Source organism: Otolemur garnettii, unplaced genomic scaffold (assembly GCF_000181295.1).
Source record: "Otolemur garnettii isolate 467f Iridium unplaced genomic scaffold, OtoGar3 scaffold00155, whole genome shotgun sequence".
NCBI lineage: Eukaryota > Metazoa > Chordata > Mammalia > Primates > Galagidae > Otolemur > Otolemur garnettii.
The window spans coordinates 1858635-1879597 of NW_003852550.1; the positions used below are offsets into that span (position 1 = coordinate 1858635).

The 20963-nt window shown below is 43.6% G+C and overlaps 1 protein-coding gene and 1 pseudogene across 3 annotated transcripts in view; one reads left to right on the forward strand and one right to left on the reverse strand.

Moving 5' to 3' along the window:
- LOC105888007 (NACHT, LRR and PYD domains-containing protein 3) overlaps positions 1 to 7153 on the forward strand; it is a 40272-nt gene extending 33119 nt beyond the window's left edge. For all 3 annotated transcript variants that reach the window (XM_023519075.1, XM_023519076.1, XM_012811361.2), the window contains 3 exons: positions 187 to 357; positions 477 to 647; positions 5088 to 7153. In XM_023519075.1, coding sequence (XP_023374843.1) covers positions 187 to 357; positions 477 to 647; positions 5088 to 5169 — 424 coding nt within the window. In that variant the 3' untranslated portion in view covers positions 5170 to 7153. The remainder of the gene's footprint in view (positions 1 to 186; positions 358 to 476; positions 648 to 5087) is intronic.
- Positions 7154 to 15357: 8204 nt separating this feature from the next.
- LOC111728403 lies at positions 15358 to 16936 on the reverse strand (annotated as a pseudogene).
- Positions 16937 to 20963: the final 4027 nt, after the last annotated feature.

A 20963-nucleotide genomic window follows, 5' to 3' on the forward strand; every position in this document is an offset into this window, starting at 1 on the left:
TTGTGGCAGGTGCCTGTAGTCCCAGATACTCAGGAGGCTGAAGCAAGAAGATCACTTGAGCCCAAGAATTTGAGCTATGATGCCACAGCACTCTACCCAAGGCAACAGAGTGAGACTCTGTCTCAGGAAAAAGTGACCCAGTACAGACAAAATGCAAAATGATAGCTCTTCCTTGCTTCCTGACAGATTGTGGACTTGTCACCTAACTCCAGCATGTTGTAAGGATTTATGCAATGCACTCTACACCAATGAGAATCTGAGAGTCCTTGACCTCAGTGACAATGCCTTAGGGGATGAGGGCATGAGGGTCCTGTGTGAAGGGCTGAAGCACCCCTGCTGTAGACTACAGACCTTGTGGTAAGTGCACAAGGACCCTTTGTCTACTGGGCTTTTGTTCTAGGCTGGATATGAAAGGGAAGGCCCTGGGGAACTTGGGATAAAACTGATTCCTTTCTTGAATCTTTAATCCCTCACAGGTTAGCAGAATGTCATCTCACAGATGCTTGCTGTGGAGCCCTTGCCTCTGTCCTCAACAGAAATGAGAACCTAACATTGCTGGACTTAACTGGAAATGACCTCAGGGATTTTGGAGTGCAGATGCTGTGTGATGCACTGATTCATCCAATATGTAAACTGCAGACGTTCTAGTAAGTCACCGTGGTGGAGGAAGTGTGAGGGAAAGAGTCAGGACGGGAACGTTAGACTTGGTCATAGGCCACTGCAGTGAGGAAAGAGAAGAAAAACTAGACAGGCCAACGTTATTTTACCTTACTACTAAAGTAAGCAAAACTACCAATGGGCCTATTTTCCTTGGACACAGGAACCAGGAGAGAGGTAGAGAACAAGCAGCTCTGTATTGCACAGCCAAGGGCAGCAACATGGTATAGGAAAAAGAGCATAGGGTCTAGATTTTGCTAGGGCTAGTTCAAATCCTAGGTGTAGCATCTACTAGCTCCATGACTGTGCTTGCTTAAGTTCAGTCTGTAAAGTGGGAATAATGCTAGTACCTGACTGCCTGGTGTGGACCTGGGGATTGAATTGACATGGCAATTATAAGTCTATCTATATAACCCTTGGCACATAGGAGGTACTTCATAAATGTTAGGCTCTCTCCATTTCCACTTCTCATATATGCCAGAGGGTTTAATGTGTACATTTTGAAAGTCTTCAGGACTCAAGAGGACGAAGTTGTAATGGTGCAATTACAGAGGGTGGAGATCTTGACTCTCTCTCTGCTCAGTGTCCATCAGCCAGGTCATCAGGCTAGCATTGCTCATGAAGTAATTCTTAATCAGAATACAGCCATGCTCTTTTGGCAGCTAACCAGTGGCCAAATGACCATTGGTTTCTGGCATTCCAAATTGGAATACATAATGGAAAGTAAAGGTCGAGTGCAAAAATTCCACATTCCAAAGCCAATTTGATAGATTGAAGCATAAATGAAAACAGCATAATGACCTGATTACAAGTCTGGCTAAAACAGAACTGGTTCTTTACTAGCAAAGTGGAGTCTGTTAGTTTCAAAGGCTCAAGAGTGTGGTGATTATTGCTTAAGCAGAGGGAATGATTTACAATTTGATAAACCTCAGGGTTAGAGATCTCTATGGTTTCTTTCTCAGAAAGACATGCATGGAATCTTTATTATCAACAGGTTGAAATAAACTCAACAATCAACCTTAATGTTTCTTTAAATGTAATTTAACATGGTTGCATTCCAGAGTGTGTATGCTGCAGAAAAGGTCCAAAATAGCAGAAAGAAGAAATTATTTTGTTGGGCACAGCATGCTAATATTTGTTTTTAATTGTAGATTGTTGCACCATTTCCTATTTCTCTCAAGCTTTGTCTGTCTCTGTTTGTTTGAGATAGGATCTCACTCTGTCACCCAGGCCAGAGTGCAGTGATGCTATCATAACTCACTGCATCCTTGAACTCCTTAGCTAAAGTGATCCTCCTGCCTCAGCCTCCCAAGTAGCTGGGGTTACCGGCCTTTGCAATCATGCCTGGTTAATTTTTCTTATTTTTTGTAGGAATAGGGTCTCACTATGTTGCCCAGGCTGGTCTTGAACTCCTGGGCTCAAGTTAGCCTCCCACCTTGACCTCTCCAAGTGCTGGAATTACAGGTGTGAGTCACTACTCCTGGACCCAAGCTTTGTCTTTTTTTTTTTTTGAGTCAGAGCCTCAAGCTGTCCCCCTGGGTAGAGTGCCATGGCATCACAGCTCACAGCAACCTCCAACTCCTGGGCTCAAGCGAGTCTCCTGCCTCAGCCTCCCAAGTAGCTGGGACTACAGGCGCCCACCACAACGCCTGGCCATTTTTTGGTTGCAGCTATCATTGTTGTTTGGCGGGCCCGGCTCAGGATTCGAACCCGCCACCTTAGGTGTATGTGGCTGGCACCTTAGCCACTTGAGCCACAGGCGCCGAGCCCAAGCTTTGTCTTTTAACCAGAATGCTTCTGTTGTGTTTTCAGTCCAACTTTCAAGCCCCTGTAAAATGTCAGTCAACAGGTTGACAGCAGTGTATAAGAAGAAGTCTGAATACAAAATAAAGGACACACACACAGAGCAGACAAAATTTGCTGGCCTCAAATAAATTTTGAATGTTAGAATGTACATAAGACAAAACTGAAATCAATATAAATATATACTTACCCAAATAAGGTGAAATCAGAGATAATTTAGTGTGGTAGGCTGGAAAGAAGAGATCCTCTTAGAAGAATATCGTCTTTGAAAACTAGAAAGGCAGAAAGAAGGTTATTTTCTAAGAGCTGCTTGAGTGTGGGGTCCGTATCTTATGTCTCACCATATTTTCCCCTCTAAACTTCCTGGTACAGTGGTTTGCATATAGTAAGTACACATAGGAGATCAGTTAGTAATTTAGAACATCTGAAGGACAAGGCAAGGCAATAGTAACTAGGTAAACAGCATAGTTTATGGTACTTGATCCAGTTGTGGTTGAGGAATCTCTAGAATCTCTAGGAAGTTTGATATTGCTGGAGCATAAAGTACAAATCAGAGTGTATCAAGAAGTGAGGCTAGGGAGATAGTCAGTACCTTGTATACTACATATAGAAATGAATAAGACCTGTTAGCAGAATTCCCAGTGCAAATTCAGTCATCTCTCTCTTTTTCTCACATGCTCTAGTAGTAGAATATTTGAGGCCTCTCCTCACTCCACCTTTCCAAAACTGGCCCCAAAGATGAGGCCTAGCTTTTCTTCCAAAGCTACATGGAGGATCAGCATTATAGTTGGGCTCCAAGGTTACAGATATCTTAGTTTACACTCAAACATGCAGCTGTTACTCTGTAAAGAACCATATGTGTCAGGGTGGCTAGGTCTAGAGGAGCACCCTTAATCGGCTGCAGGTATACATGTGCTGAAGCCTGCCCTTGCCCACAAAGATTTAGGCCCTTGAATTGAGCCAGAGATACCAATTAAGCCTTCCTCTCTTGAAGGTAATTTTACACCAGGGATCTTAGTTCCTTTCCCAGGCACTAAGACTTGGTTAAAATCCTCCCTAGCTCATCTTGATACATGTCCCTAATTCCAAATTGGGAAAGAAGGGGCTGAGAGTAACCAGTCTGTTAACTCCCAGAAGACTTCTGGGTTTCCTAAGCAAGTTGACCCACTTCCTCCCCAGCACTGAGTTCTACATATCAGGAGGTAAGGGAGCTTGTGCTAAGTCATACAAAAGATTCTAAACGTCTTGTTAGACTTCTGTGTCATTTTAAATGTCCACATATCCTACAATTATAAAACTAACAGGGTCACTCATTTCACTCTGCTAGATAATTTATCTAAGATTAGGTTCTATCCATTAAAAACTAAAAACTATACATTAAGCTGCACACTTGAAAGAACTTATACTTTCTTTTACAGTTAATGAGGTTTGAATATTAAGTTTGAAATGCCTGGGGGACACGCAGGAAGTTTTCTGGTAGGTAAGCAGCTGGATATAGGAGTGTTCCCTGAGATGTGATCATCTACAGAGATGATAGCTGAAGCCATGGCATTGGATGAAATCTGCTAAGAAGACTGAGAAGGGGAAAACGTCCGAGGGATACCTCTGGGGAATAAGCCCTGGGAAATACCAATTTTTAAAGAGGTGGTTATGGAAAGGAAAACCCATGGAGAGAATAGTGTCCTAGAAGTTGAGAAAAGAAACGAATCTCAAGGAAGAAGTGCTCAATAGTATCAAATGCAGCAGGGAAGTTCAATAGGATGAGCTCTGAAAAGTGTGCATTGGATTTATTGATTAGGACATTATAGGCGACCTTGTCAAGCGCTATTTCAGTAGTCTGATGAGCCAGAAACTATACTGAATGACTTAAAAGAAAAAGAAGAGGAAGACAGCAGAGATTATGTTTTCAATAAGTTTGTGAAAAGAATAAGAATAAGAATAGCTGGAGGGTGTTGTGGGACTGGAGGAAGCAGAGAGTTCTTTCTTCTTTCTTTTTTTGTTTTTTTGAGACAGAGTCTCACTCTGTCATGCTGGATAGAGTGCCCTGGCATCAGCCTCGCTCATAGCAACCTCAAAATCTTGGGCTCAAGAGATTCTTCTGCATCAGCCTCCTGAGTAGCTGGGACTCCAGGTGCCTCCCACTACACGTGGCGAGTTTTTCTGTTTTTAGTAGAGATGGGGTCTCACTCTTGCTCAGGCTGGTCTTGAACTCCTGAGCTCAATCCACCGACCTCGGCCACCTAGAGTGCTAAGATTACAGGTGTGAGCCACCATGCCTGGTGTCTTTTTTCTTTTTTTGCCTTGTTTTGAGACAGATAAAACAAGAAAAGAAAGAAATCCACAGAGAGAAAGAGGTTGCAGTTACAGGAGTGGGAATTGATGGGCTATGGGAACAGAGTCTTGGATAAAGCAGAGGGATGGGAGTGAGAGTCTACGAGGAAGTTAAGCACTTTATTGTTTGAGACTCAAGGAAAAGAGCTAAGGCTCGGGGAGGAGGTAGATAACCAAGTGGATGAAATAACTCAGTGGTGCCATGGATGAAATGTGAATCTTATTCTTGAGAACAGGAAAGCTACTGCAGGCATCTCTTGCTTGACTTAACGCAAGATTTTTTTTCCTTTTCACAGCATTGACACGGATAATTTGTCTGAAGATACATTTAGAAAGATGGAAGTGATAAAAATGAGCAAGCCTGGAATCATCTGGTAATTTCCAGAGAAAGTCCCTGACCAGTCTGCATATACATCCCTCCCCCCAATCTGGCACTATCTTTAACAGTTGTGCAGTATTATTCTTCCAAACTGTTAACCTTTGCTGAGATTACTAGTGCGGCACAAGCAGCAATGATTGCAATTATTACGTAGAACCATCCGCTAAGTAGGATGTAAAGACAGAAGCACCTTAGTTCAAATGCCTTCAGCAATAATACCTTACACTATATATCAGGTTACAATGTTTACTATGCTTTGATAAGAGCCCTCAAAGGTGGGAAGATGAGGCTCAGGGAGACTGTGACTAACTCCAGGTCACGTAACTCACTGAGGAAGAGTTGGGACTGAAATCCAACCAGGTCTTCCAACATCCAGACCATGCAGGGAAACAATAGAAAAAAACACACATGAATGAGTACACTTAAAGAAACATGATACTTGAAGTGATTAAAGGATAAGCGCTTATGCAAATATATATCGTATGGTGCTGATTTGAAATAAACTTGTAATTCACAAAAGAGAGAGGAGTAAGATAGCTTCCTAGGGAAAGGCTTCATCGAGGAAGTGAGATGGTGTGGGCCTAAAGAATGAGTAGGCTTGAGATAGGTGAAGACAGTGGTGGTCACTGGCTTTAAGACTGCAGGAGAACAGAGTTGTGTTTGTGAGCAGCTCACCTAAAGAGCACAGGGAGAGAGAAATGCTTATAGTACTATTTTTTTGAGCTGATACAATAGCCATACTTCCAGGCTCCTGAGGGTGCTCTCCAGTTCCCAGTCTCAGCTGCCTTCCTGAACTTTCACTAACACCCCAACGTGTTTGTACTTGTTCCTGGGTTCCGGAGACTGACTCACCCCGACCGCATCTTGCATAGCCTAGCATGGATCCTACAGAAGTCCCGGTTTCGAGCTCTGCCTAGCTACCACAAAACACCATGTGGAGTAAGTGAGCGTGGAGAAAGGGAGTGCCAGGCAAGAAAATAGCATACAGTCCGTGAAATGGACATGAACGTGATGTGGTAGGGTGACCTCGTGAAAGTGTGGAGTTATCTTTGGCAGCTCTAACTAGCTGTGTGACCCTGAAAAAGTCACTTGGATTCCTGGAACCTCAGTTTTCTTATGTATAAAATGGGGATAAAGTGACATTGACCTTGCAAGACTATTTGCCAGCACAGTGCCTATGCCACAGTAGTCACCAGTTAATTATAGCTGCGTGAGTGTGTATCTGTAGTATCACTCAGCTGTATAGTCTCTGATCGCCTACGTTTTCTTGCTGCGTAGTAGTGTGAACTGCACATTTGAGCTAAATGCATATGCTAGAGGCAGTGAATCTAGTGACCGAAGAGACATACAGGGAGATGTTATTGCAGAGACGAGCCCGGCCACTCCATGTCTTCATCCATCATCTTTTCTTTTCTCCTGTCACCCTGGGAAATACTAAGGAGAGTGGGTCTGTCCTGCGAAGAATGGTCAAAATAGCACTTTGCCTTCAGTTTTTGCAAGTTCTTCTTTCTTTTTAGTTATTTAACACCTATTTATTTAACATTTATTATGTGCCAGGTTTTCTGATAAGTTTCGGCTTAATACAAATGAATTCTGTTTCTTTCCATGCACTTCCCCTACCACGTTCTCTGCTCCAGTTTCTCTGTCAGCCTGGTAAACATCTGGTAAAACGCAGTCACATTAAGAACTCAAAGATATAATGTTAAATGAAAAATTGCAGAACTCTGTGTATATCCAGTTTGTGTACAAAAGGCTATACATGCATGTGCATGTGTGTGTCAAGACAGTCTATGGAAGGATGTACACATATACAAGAAACTGCTAACGGTGATTGCATCTGGCAAGAGGAATTTGGCAAGCAGGAGTGGTAGGGAAAAGAGGAAAGGGACTTTCCATCTATAGCCACCCATTTTACTAATGTTTTTACCATGTGCATGTATTACTTTTACAACTAATAAACTTGATGCTAAAAATAAAACTCAATCATACTCACGCGTTATTTTTCTTCTTTAGAAACACAGTTATCTAGAAAAAAACACAGGGTGGGTATTTATAAGCATGACATACAGACCCAAAGGAAAAGAATAAAAGATTTGATAACATCAAAGTTAAAAACATCTTTTATTTATTGTTTGGGATTCATTGAAGGTACAAAGAATTAGGTTACACTGATTGCATTTGTTAAATAAAGTCCCTCTTATAATTGTGTCCCGCCCTCAAGAGGTGTGCCATCCACCATAAACCCATCGCCCTCCCTTCGCCCCCTCCCTGCTCCCTCATTCCCCTACTCCCCACCGTTTATTAGCTCATCTACTGCCTTCATATTAGAATTGAGTACTTTGGATTCTTGCTTCTCCATTCTTGTGATGTTTTACTAAGAAGAATGTGTTCCCCCTCCATCCAGGTTAATACAAAAGACGTAAAGCCTCCATTTTTTTTTTTTTTTTTTGAGACAGAGTCCCACTACGTCGCTGTTGGTAGAGTGTCTTGGCATTACAGCTCACAGCAACCTCAAACTCTTGGGCTTAAGAGATTCCCTTGCCTCAGCCTCCCGAGTAGCTGGGATTACAGGCACCCATCACAACACCCAGCTAGTTTCTGATGGTAGTCGTCATTGTTGTTTAGCAGGCCCTGGAGGGGTTTGAACCTGCCGGCTCCAGTGTATGAGGCCAGCACCCTAACTGCTGAGCTACAGGCACCGAGCACCATATTTTTTTCTTTTTGGAATTATAGGTGCCTGCCACAACTCCTGGTTATATGTATTTTTAATTGTTTCAGGTTCATTGAGGGTATAAAGAAGGTTGCACTGATCACATTTGTTAAAGTCCTTATAATTGTGTCCCAGCCCCCAAGAGGTGTGCCATACACCTTAACCCTGATCCCCTTTTCCCACTCCCTCATTCCCCTACCCCACCCCTTGAATTAGCTCATCCTACTGCCTTCATATTAGCATTGAATACATTGGATTCTTACTTCTCCATTCTTGTGACACTTTACTAAGAGTAATGTGTGTTTAGTATCCTGAGACAGTACTGTACTTTTTGATCACTTCCAGGAGTCCTGTGGTTGAGCCTTTGGGGTTCTCTAACTGTAAGATCATCTAATCAGTGAAGAGTGAGAGTTTGACCTCCTCTGCCTCCATTTGGATGACCTTTATTTCCTTCTCTTGCCTGGTTGTATTGGCTAGAACTTTCAGCACTATGCTGAATAGTAGTGGTGATAGAGGACAACTTTGTCTGGTTCCAGTTCTAAGTGGAAAAGCTTTCAGTTTTACTCCATTCAGTATAATATTAGCTGTGGGTTTGTCATAGATAGCTTAGATCAGTTTAAGAAATGTGCCACCTATGCCTATGTTCTTAAGTGTTCTAATTAGAAAAAGATGCTGAATTTTACCAAATGCTTTCTCTGCATCTATTGAGATGGTCATATGGTCTTTGTTTTTGTTTCTGTAGATATGGTGAATTACATTTATGGATGTGCATATATATTAAACCAGCCTTGCATCCTGGGATGAAACCTACTTGATCATGATGTATAATTATTTTAATGTGTAGCTGTAATCTATTGCCTACGATTTTCTTTTTGTGGTCTTTTCTTTTTTTTTTTTATTAAATCATAGCTGTGTACATTAATGCAGTCATGGGGTACAATGTGCTGGTTTTATATACAATTTAAAATATTTTCATCAAACTGGTTAACATAGCCTTTATGGCATTTTCTTAGTTATTGTGTTAAGCCATTTATATTTCACATTTAGTAAGTTTCACATGTATCCTTGTAAGATACACCGTAGGTGTAGTCTCACCAATTACCCTCCCTTCTGCCATCCTCCCCCTATTGCCTAGGATTTTATTGAGAATTTTTGCATCTATATTCATTAGTGAAATTGGTCTGAAGTTCTCCTTTTTAGTTGGGCCTTTTACTGGTTTGGGTATCAGGGTGATGTTTGCTTTGTAGAATGTGTTGGGGACAATTCCTTCCTTCTCAATTTCTTGGAATAATTTCTGCAGTATGGGAATAAGCTCTTCTTTGAAGGTTTGATAGAATTCTGGTGTGAAGCCATCTGGACCAGGACATTTGTGTGTGTGTGGGGGGGGGGATTTTTTATTGTTTCTTCGATCTCAGTACTTGAAAACAGTCTGTTCAAAAGATCTATTTTTTTTCATGAGTAAGTCTAGGGAGAGGACGTGATTCTGGATATTGATCCATTTCCTCCACATTGTCAAATTTCTGGACAGAGTTTCTTGTAGTACTCAGAGATAATCTCTTGTATCTCTGTGGCATCTGTTGTTATTTACCCTTTACTGAGTGGGTTGGGCTTGGCTTGCTGCATGCCAAGATGGCTTAAAAGTCTGACAAGGAGGTGAAGCACTACACCCTAGAGGAGGTTTAGAAGCACAACCACAGCAAAAACACCTCACTGGTCCTGCACCACAAGGTGTACAGCTTGCCCAAATTTCTGGAAAAGCATCATGATGGGGAATAAGTACTAAAAGTAAAATCTGGAGGTGATGCTCCCCCAAACGTTGAGGATATTGGGTACTCTATGAATGCTTGGGAATTGTTCAAAACATATAGTATTGGGGAACTTCATCCAGATGACATATCAAAATTAACCAAGCTTTCAGAAACTCTTATTACTACTGTTGATTCTAATTCCAGTTGGTGGATCAACTGGGTGGTTCCTGCTGTCTCAGCACTGGTTGTAGCCCTGGTGTATTGCCTCTACATGGCAGAAGACTAAATACCTTCGCAGAAGCCAACACAAGAAATGATTGCTTTAGACAAGAAGAAAAGCCAATGTTAATAACTACCTCTACTGATAGAAACTTTCACCTGAAAAAAAATACTTTTTTGCAGATGAAAACAGACATTTATTTTGCATTTGACTTCAGTGATTCAGAGGTTTAAGGGGCTCTCTTGGGGCTGCCCCTCTGTAGCAAGTAAACCTGGCTGTGTATGGCTTGCACTGCTGCTGATTCCTGGTCCCACAAGGCCTAGGCCACACACCTAGACAGTGCCAGAGCCACAGTAGACTGAGAAGGCCACAGGCACAGTCTCAGTGGCATCAGACACTGTTTGGGCTGATTCCTGGGGTATCTCTCCTGTTTCTCAGGACAGCGAGGGTCTGGCACTCTGGTAAGTAGCTACTGGCTCACGATTGCATGACCATTACAGAAACACCAGCCCCCACCTGGTCCGGGATCCAGCCAGTTTGCTCTGGGCAGCATTGTGAGAATAGGCTCCCTTCCTTTTTGTTTTTATTTTTATCATCCAGATCTAGCTTCAAAGGGCTCTGGAATGTCCTTGCCACATCTGGACCTGAAAATAAGAGCTGATTTTTAAGAACCAGATTCTTGTTGCATTTGGACAGAATGAATAATGTGTCTTTCATATTTTCTTTGTATTTCTCTTGATTAGTTAACTGACCCAACATCTTTCCGTCTGCTCTATACGATGAAAATACAAACTAAATGATAATGGAAAAAATAAAGCATTGAATTGTACAAATTACAAATCTGTTCCTAAATATACTTACATTAAATAAAATACACATTTCATTAAGAAAACTATAATGGATGACTCTATGCATTCTGGAAAGCTTCACAACACCCAGGCAGGGCCAACGTTTATGGAAGAAGCTAAGAGAATTTGCATTCAATCACAGTTTGTAGCTGGTTTCTTATTGCCAATCTGCAAGTTACACTGAACACACCATTAGCTTCACTTGTGCTTGTCTCTAAAGTAAAACAGCAAGAAGTGGCCCTTCCGCTCCCCGTCCTCATGCTTCCCCAGTCCCTCTGGGTTGTCTTGGCCCTGTGACCATGTCATCCTGAAGGAGATCATCTTCATGACTGCCCATTGTAGATGGAGGGTGCAACATAAACACAGCAAGAACGTATATCTGGGCTTCTAAAGAGTTGTCTGCTTACCTTAATATGTTTACATTTTATCAAATTGTACTGTATAGGTTGTTGGAGAAATTCTTGAGAAGTTGTAATGAACTCAAAATTGAGGCTAGAGCTTAGCTTGCTTATCCTTCCCCCAAACAAAATTGGTTTCCTGCACAAGTGATGCTAATGGTGTGTTCAGTGTAACTGCCAGGATCTGGCACCCCAACATCACAGAGACAGCTGAAATTTGCCTAAGTTTACTGACAGAACACTGAATTGATGGAACTGGCTGGGCTCCAACAGGAACACTAAAGGATTTTGTTTGGGGATTAAAGTCTTTGTTTACTGATCTTCTGAATTGGGATGATCTACTGAATATTGAAGCTGGAGAACATCATTTGCCAGACAAGGACATCCAGAATAAAGTGGGCAACTACATCAAGCCTTACACCAGATAGTTACAGATTTGGGGGATAAAAGACCAGAGTTAGAGAGGAGTACAGAAAAAGTTGCTCCAGTGTCCAGAAGAAATTGTCTCCTGTCCCTCCACTATGAGGCAGCCCAGGGGCTCCTGAGGGGTGATGACACAAGCTGAGCCATGAGAATCTGCCCCAGGCACCCCCTGTCCAGTTTGGGCACTGATGGGATCACTGTCCCAGGAGGCCTTTGCCTCTGAGGACAGGCTACCCTCCAGTGGTCACCCTTGCATTCTGGACAGGGGCCGGGTGGCTTGCCCAGCCAGTGGTGCTGTTGGGGGCAGTCCTTCCTGAAGTGGCCAGTCTGACCACATTGGAAGCACTTGTTCTTAGCTCCTCTGGCTTCCCTCTGCCCCTGAATGGTGCCCGTTTAGTCGGACTGCCATTACTAGAGCTGTTATTTTTTTTACTCTCCCTTCTCTCTTTTTTCTCCTCTTCCTCCTGATCTCGGTTATAAAAGACCACAGTGGCCATTTTAAGAAGATTCTGCAGGTTATGATCTAGGCCTAGAGCCAATTTCTGGAGTTTTCTTCGAATGTCTGGGGCCGCCTGAGTAATAAATTTCTCTTTTAAAATAATTTGGCCCTCTAAGGAGTCAGGTGTAAACTGAGTGTGTTTTTTCTCATTGCCTCTTTAAGCTGCTCAAGAAAGGCTGAGGGACTCTCATTTTGCCCCTGGTAAATAGTAGACAACTTAGAATAGTTCATAGGCTTTTTCTTGGGTTGAGGTAAACCTTCCAGGATACATATTAGAAAATGTTTATGTTACTAGTCACTTTGTTTCTCAGGGTCCTATTTGGGATCCTCAAAGGGAACTTCCTGTCTTCCCATGGGGTATCTGTCCCTTTCCCCAGGAGACATGCTGCCATCAGTATTGGGACATGAACCACAAATCATCCCACTTTCTAGCTTCATCTAAGACTTCATTTTTCTTATTAAAAATTAAAGTTTGATTTCTCCAAGAGAGGTCAAAGCTTTGTCCTAACCTTTGTAGAACATCTGTGTAACATATCGGGGTCATAAGAAGATTTTCCTAAATCAACCTTAATTTTTTTTTAAATCTGCCAGAGAAAATGGAGTGAACACTCACACACTTCCCCTCTCACCACCCGCAGTCTCGACCAAGGGACACAAAGAAGGATATGGTTGCCTTCTGGGGGTCCCAGTAGACCAGAAGAAACTTTTGGAACAGTATCCCTTCTGGGGTTTTCTAAACACATGGAGGAAGGTGTGGGAGAAGTAGATGGCAGGTTTGAACTAGGTGGTGACAGTGTTTCTGTCTGGAATCCTTCATCATTTGGGGAAGTTACTGCAGCCAGGAAAGCTGAATCTATCTGACAGATTTTACACAGTTGGGGGTTGTCTCTGAGGAAAAAGCTTGCACATAGGACATTTCAGACCACTTTCCTTCTTGTTTACAAAAGTATCTATCTTTCATATGAAAGTGTAGGTGATTATATATTGGTTTCATAATAGTACTGAGTACATTGGATACTTTTCCTTCCATTCTTGAGATACTTTACTAAGAAGAATATGTTCCAGCTCCATTCATGTAAACATAAAAGAGGTAAAGTCTCCATCTTTTTTAAAGGCTGCATAATATTTCACAGTATACATATACTATAATTTGTTAATCCATTTATTGGTTGATGGGCACTTGGGGTGCTTCCATGACTTGGAAGTTATGAATTGGGCTGCAATAAACATTCTGGTGCAAATATCTTTGTTGGGTGGAGGGAGGGTAATTGGTGGGACCTCACCTATGGTGCACATTGCAAGGGTACATGTCAAATCTATTATGAGTAGAGTATACATGTCTTAACACAATAATTAAGTAGGTGAGGTGAAGACTATGTTAACTGGTTTGATGTAAGCATTCCAAATTATATATAAAATCAGCACATTGTACCCCATAAATGCATTAATGTACACAGTTAGGATTTAGTAAAAAAATTAAGAGGGGAAGAAAAAAAACAAAAAGTATCTCATTGAAAAATGGTATCATAATTTAGAGCACCCTCTGGTGGCCATTGCTCAACAATGGAGAGTTGATACTGAGGCCAGGCCTGCGTGCAGAAAAAAAACATACAATTCTTTTTTCAGCGTCTGGGGATCAAACACATCCCAGTACTTCAGAACACAGACGTATTCTGAATACAGAATACAGACACAAGGGTGTCCTCTTGGCAAGAGAATATGTTACCCATCTGGGGGGAAGAAGAAACGTCCAGCGTCTTAATCAATCCCACCCCTCATTCCTGGGTTGTCAAAGCGTCCTCTGACCAACCCAAGAAGCCTTCCAGCCAAACAAAAGGAGTGTCCTTCCAATGTTTGGGGAAGAATGCCTGAGGAGAGTGGCCTCCTCAGCCCCTGTGCTAAGAATGGCTCTGAACTGAGCCATTCTTACCAGTGTAGAGCTTTGTACCTACTGGCTCTCCTGTGCTGATTACTTGCTCACAGCACAGCTTGAGGAGCCAGGTATGTGGGAGCCTGGTCCCACCTGATGCAAGTTCTGCCCCGTTCTGCGTCTTCCCCAGAGTATCAAGCAAAGTGGAGATGAGCCCAACCCTGGTGAAAACAGCTGTGCAGGGCTTGCAGATTTAACCTTTTTTTTTTTTTTTTGAGACAGAGTTTCACTATGTCGAACTTGGTAGAGTGCTCTAACATCACAGCTCACAGAAACCTCAAACTCTTGGGCTTAAGTGCATCTCCTGCCTCAGCCTCCCAAGTAGCTGGGATTACAGGCAAGTGCCACAACGCCTAGCTATTCTTTTTTGTTGCAGTTGTCATTATTGTTTAGCTGGCCTAGGCCGGGTTTGAATCCACCAGCCTCGGTGTATGTGGCTGGTGCTGTAACCACTGTGCTATGGGTGCTGAACCCATGTAACCTTTCATCATTTTTTAAATTCCCAGTAACAAAGGAAAATAGGCTTCTTATCATAAGCAGGTCTTCAATGCTATGCTTTCTAACCTCCCTTTCTTTCCCATAAGATAGAAAGGCAACAATGATTAAACTCAGTTACAACTCAGGGTTGAAGGAACTCTGAAACTTTTGTATCACAATTAGGTACAGTCAGCCCAAGTCTTAGAGAAACCTGGAATTATTATTATTATTATTATTGCAGTTTTTGGCTGGGGCTGGGTTTGAACCCGCCACCTCCGGCATATGGGGCCGGCACTCGACTCCTTTGAGCCACAGGCACCGCCCTGAAAGCTGGAATTATTTTAAACTTTCCCATTTATACCAACAATCCAGAAGAAATCAAATACCCAGGGTCATTTTCGTTGCCTTTCTTCATTTTTAAGAGACTAAACTATAGCCTAGGGTTTAGGGCCATTCTTTCCTGGGTTGTTGCCCTGGGTTTCCCTTCACAGGCCTCTGGTTGCCCAGAGAAGCTGTATAGGGGAGTCATTTTACCCTTTGTTTGGAGCTGACTTCCAGATAACATGGTTCAGCCTTTCTTTCTCAGACACATAAAAATGCCAATTGAATTTAATTTTGCAATGAAAAGCAATAAAAAGGACCTTGCAACACACTTCCAATGGAAGCACACTTAAAACATCTGTAAAATACTAGAATAAGCCGGTACAAAATAAACTGAATACATAAAGCAATCCTTTACCAACATTCAAACAAAGCATGTAAACTACAAGGTGAGAGAGAATAGCAGAAGAGGTCTATAGAGATTAATAGGAAAAGTTGGGGACCATGGAAGAGAAGAGCAGATAATAAAAGAGCTGGGGGAGCACGTTTTTCAGAAGGCCATTCTGTGTCCTGGGGTCAGGACCATGGTTGGGGACCCCAGGGCCTCTGGGTGCTACTTCTTTGCTTGGCTCTCAACCAGAGAAAAGGCATGAATACAGAACAGTTTCAAAAGCCTTCTCACAGTCCCTTCAGCTCCTTTCTGGAACCGAGGGGAATTAGGAAGTTCGTTCCCCAGCAGCCTCTTGCCTATGACCTTGAGGTCAGCAGTTCCAGTATGCACTTTTACCAGCTGACAGGCATAAAAATTATTAGTCTCCATTATTACAACTACAGAGAAAAGCAGGATAGAGGTAAGTGGTCCCATTGCTTACCACAGATCTTCTATCCTGAACGGGCCCGGAAATGTGATACCGGAATTTCCTTTTCAGTAGGTTCTTGGTCTTGAGGATTCAAAGAATGAATCCACAGACCACAGGTTAGTGGTAAGACAGGATTTATTTTACAGAAAAGAGTACAAAAACACCAAAGCTCCTAGCAGAGAGAAATAACCCAAGTCGAGGCAGAGAAAGCTCTCTGGGTTCTTTGTCTAGGGGATATATATAGCCTCTTGGATCCTTCATAGTTACATTAGGTCAGGACTTGGTAACAAATAAATGGATACAGTTCTGCTGGGGCAGGATGAGTGAGTGCATTAATGGATGGACACAGTCCCTTCTGTTGGGGCAAGGTGAAAGAGTGCATTAAGGAATGATACAGTCCCTTTTTTTCCCAGGCCTAGGAACCAGTATATGAAATTGACCAGGACTAGGAAACTTCTGTGAAATTGACCAGGACTGGGAAATAGGGGTTCCCTCTTCAGCTGCAAGTGCAAGGGGGAGGGAGACACTAAGGTGCTGGTGTCTCCCCAGCAGTTGTCAGGCCCCTCTGGCTACAGGAGCCTCCTGTGCCCACCCCAACCCTCCAGCCTGCTGGTTCCTCTGCCAGCTGCCACTGCAGCAACACTGCCAGGGCAGAGGCAGCCGGCCCTTCCCTCAGCTCAGCCGAGCTGGGTGGAGAGCCACCTGTCCTGTGTAACTGTCCTTCAGGTATCTGGCCATGGAAAAAGATTAGAAGTGGCTTTGCAAGGCAATGGGCAGTGGGATCTTGTCCACCAGGTGCACGGGCATGCAGGTCACTATCACATGGCAGCACAGGGCTTACAGACTCAGCACTTTGCTTGGCCCGCAGAGCTGGTCCATCCTGTGCTGCAGCAGCACGGTTCTGGTCCTCTCTGTGAAGGACTCCATGACGTTGAAGTTGCAGAGGGGGCTGACCTCAAAGAAGGTCATGCCTAGGTGCTGTGCATAGGCCTGGGCCTGCTCCGTGGGCACCTGTCTCTTGAAGCCAGATGGAATCGGTTTCCCACCAGGATCTTAGGGACCCCTTAATCTATCGATTGATGCCATCAAAAGACCAGCGGTTTGCAATGTCGTAGACAAGTATCACACCCAGAGCTGTAGCTTCACCCGCCAGCCATCCAGCAGGATGGTAGTGGTCTAGTAGTCAATCCCTGCTGGGTGGCCTTACAAGGACTCAGCCGTGTCATCCTGCAGACTCCCCAGGATCTCTCCCTTGCTCATGTCGCCGTCGCCCACAAGCAGAAACTTGAGCAGGAAGTTGTAGGCTTGCGCCAGGCTGCCCGAGGTGCTCATCTTGCCTGCCTGGAGCTCCCTCCCATGCCTGGCCACAGACCGTGTGCACCGTGTGCAGAGGCGGGGCCGAGCCCAGGATAGGCAGTGGATCTCTCTCTCTCTTTTTAGAGACAGAGTCTCACTTTGTCACTGTGATGAGGGTTGTGATATCATAGCTCACAGCAACCTCAAACTCTTGGGCACAAGTGATCCTCTTGCCTCAGCTTCCCAAGTAGCTGGGGTTATAGGTGCCTGCCACAATACCCCACTAGTTTTTATTTTTAAGAGTCAAGGTCATGCCCCAAACCCTATCCTGCTGCCAAGGAAGCAGAAGATCCAGACTCTCCCTTTCCTGTCAGACACACAGTCAGCAAGTGGAAGCCAGCCACTAGAGGGTGGGAAGCACCATCACAGCTCAGGGCCCTGAAGCCCGGGGTGCCACTCTTTCTCAGGCTGCTCTCAAACTCCTCAGCTCAGGCAACCCACCTGCCTCTGCCTCCCAGAGTGCTAGGGTTACAGGTGTGAGCCACCGTGCCTGGTGCTAAAATGCTCATTTTTGATACAAAATGCAAATGGTAAATAATTCAAAAATAAAATTTGACATTTATTGTATGTGAAAAAAATTAAGAAAAAAAGGCAAACATGAGAGTTTGCATCTTTGTGGGGAGGAAAGTGTTCTGAACCTTGACTGTATCCATGTCAGTATTCTGGGTATGACATTGTACTGTAGTTTTGCAGGATGTTAACATTGTAATAAACTAGGTGGGGAGTACAAGGGATTGCTCTGTACCACTTCTCATAACTGCATATGAATCTCCTGTCAGAAAATTGCTTCAGAAGGCCCCTTCCCCAAAGCCCCCTTCTGCCCTTAAAGTTACAACTCCTCCCTAGCACAGGGAGTGACCTGCTTACCTCATCACCCTGCCCCTAACTGCTCTTTCCACTGAAGGAATAACTCCTTATTGGTTATCCCACCAGCCTGTCACCATTCTAAAACTCCCCTATATAAGAATATGTTTCCCCCCCACCGCCATCTCTCTCTCTCTCTCTCTCTTCCTTCTACCTTCCTTCTCTGCTCTCTTTTCTCTCTCTTCCCCCTCGCTCTTCTCTACTCTCTCTCTCTTCTTTTCCCCACTCTCGCCTTATCTCGCTCTCCTCTTTTCTCTCCTCCTTGATGCTGCTCTGCAGCCTCCCTCCTCCCACCAATAAAGACCTTTTGTACAAGCCTTGGTGGTCTGAGAATTCTCGGCTGGTCGAAGTGCCCCTCTTTCATCTCCAATTATTTCAAAATAATATATTCACTTTAAAAAGCTAAAGCCTACGTACAAAGGTGGAAGCCTCATTAAAAAAATAGAAAAAAAATACACTTCAAGAAAGAGGAAGTGATTAACTGGGTCAAATGCTTCTAAGAAGTTAAGATGACAAATGAAAAACATGTTTGACAATGTGGAGGTGATTATGACCTAAGCAAAAGTTGTTTTGTTGTAGTAAGGGAGCTGGAAAGGAGATACGTGGCCTGAGGTGTAAACAGGAGGCCAGGAAACTCAAGAAAATACAACTCTTAGGAAGTTTGACTCTGGGGAGGAGAATGGTAGCTTGAGGGAAGTGTGGGAGTAAGCAAACGTTTTGGTTTTATTTTGTTTTTAATGGACAGAGTATGTTTAAACTTGTTGGGAAGGACCCAAGGGAAAGGAAAATGTTGAACAAGCAGGAAAGATCAAGGGTCAGGCATAGTATACGGCTCTTAACAAAGAGAAGATCCCAAGTACACATAGAGGGATTTCCATTAGAGAGAAGTAGCGACAGCTTTTTTAATGTAAAAGAAGAGAATATGATGAGAATGGAAGCAAATATTTTTCTCTGTGATGTAGGAGGAATTGCTGAGAGCAGGGGTGGATGTGAGGAGACTAGGAAGTATGTCAAGGAGAACCAGAGTTTGAGGACACAGAGAAAGTTTGAAATACAGTGTGCTCGTAAAGTTTGTGTGGAAGTTAGAGTGTAAAGCTATTTGTTCTGGAGAATAAGTTAACCAAAGACGTTTATCAGTGTTTGGGCCCATATAGAACTGATGATCTTGAACTTCTTGTAAACCAGAATACCCTTTTGTGTGAATTTTTCTAGTAGTGCTCAGGGGCAGGTACAGAAAACATGGACTTGGGATTAGCAGGGTAAAAGTTTTCCAAAACAAGTCTGAGGCAAGGAAGCTTAGAGTACTGGCAAGAATATTACTGAAATGGCTGAGCGCAGTGGCTCAGGCCTGGAATCCTAGCACTCTGGGAGGCTGAGGCAGGTGGATTGCCTGCACTTACAGGTTCGAGACCAGCCTGAGCCAGAGAAGGACCCCACCTCTAAAAACAGCTGGGTGCTGTGGTGGGCACCTATAGTTCCAGCTATTCAGGAGGCTGAGGCAAGAGAATTGCTTTAAGCTCAAGAGTTTGAGGTTGCTGTGAGCTGTGATGCCATGGCACTCTTCCTACGGTGACAAAATGAGACTCTGGCTTAAAAAAATATATATATTACTGAAATGATGAGCCATGGGTTTAAGGTAAAGGAGAGCCTTGACAGACAGGGAGGATGTAGAGGGATCTACGGACTCCAGGAGCTGAGTAATGATCATCGTGTTAGTAGCTGGAAACCTGAGAAGAGGAGGTTGTGGCTAGAGGATGGGATGCCAAAATCAGTGATTTCAACTTATTTGTAATTCTAGAGTGAAGCGGTTTCAGGTGTGACTATTGGTGTGTGTCGCTAAGGTGAAAGAGAAGGTCATTTGAGAAGGAAGGAAGTAGTGAGTTTGGATGAGTTATCCTTGGGAATGTTGAAATCAGGATAGAGTCAGAACTTGAGGTGGAAAGAATAGTTGTCAAGCAGGGGCAAAAGTCATTGATAAATGAAGGGGAGTGGCCCAAAGGTAAATCCATGAGTGACAAGGAGGGGAAGAGGGGATGCTACATATAATTGGCCTCCAAAGATCAGGTTTTGGTTTTAAGGTTTACGTTTTTGTTTCAGGAGCATGGTCTGAAAGCCACTAGAAATGAGGGCAAGGAGGACATCAATCCCACTCTTCTTGCTTTGAGGAGCAGAAAGAGAATTCTTATTCTACAGGGCTTCAGTGGTGGCCTCCACGTTTCACTTCAGGTCAGGGGGTGAAGGAACCTTCCTGAGGACAAGACTGGGGATGTAAGAGGGATGACTGAATATAGAGAGATAATTCCAAAGGAAAGTTTCTGGGCCCTGGGGAGGAGTGGCATGCTGAAGCAGGAGTAAGGAAGTACATGGCATTATGGGGTGAGGATGATAGTGGACTAGATGATGGATGTCAGGGGGAGGAGGAGTGATGACCATCTGGATGAGGGCTTGTGGATTTAACCTCAACAGACCTACAGGAGGGTGGAAACTAGGCCTAATGGCTAGAGTTCCCTCAGCCTAGCATCTGTAGTTGTACAAACATGGTGGCAACCTCAGGGGTTAGACCTTCTGTACTTGTATGATGTGGCGTGCCAGTGGTCCTAGATGAGGTGGCTTCAATCTTGATCCTCCTGATCCTTGTGGCCAGGGGTAGTGGCATCCGTGGTGGATAGAGTTCTACTTTCTATGACCAAATCCTATCTCTCTAGTCTTTATTGTCATTATAGTCACTCTTCTATACATCACCACCTCACCCTTTGATCCCTTCATTATCTCCCAAGAAATCTATCAGCTCTCTTTTTCATTTCCAGCCCAGACAATCATCGTACCAATATTTTCAATTGTCTTGCCCCTGGTCCATCCACTGTAATTGCATAATAGTAGAATCCTAACCTAGATCACACCAAAATGTCTACCTTCTATGCAGCGTGGGTCCGTGTGCCCTTTGTCAGCATTCTCTCTTGTTCCCCCATTCATTTAAGAAACCATTTCAGCCCTTCATCTGTTTTCCTAAGTCCCCTTCCCCCATCTCTCAGAAGATAACCTGGACTGCCACCTGACCATAAATTTATGGTCCAGAAATAACCTCTACTTCTTGCCACTCAACCTGATACATCCCTCATATACTTTTTTTTTTTTTTTT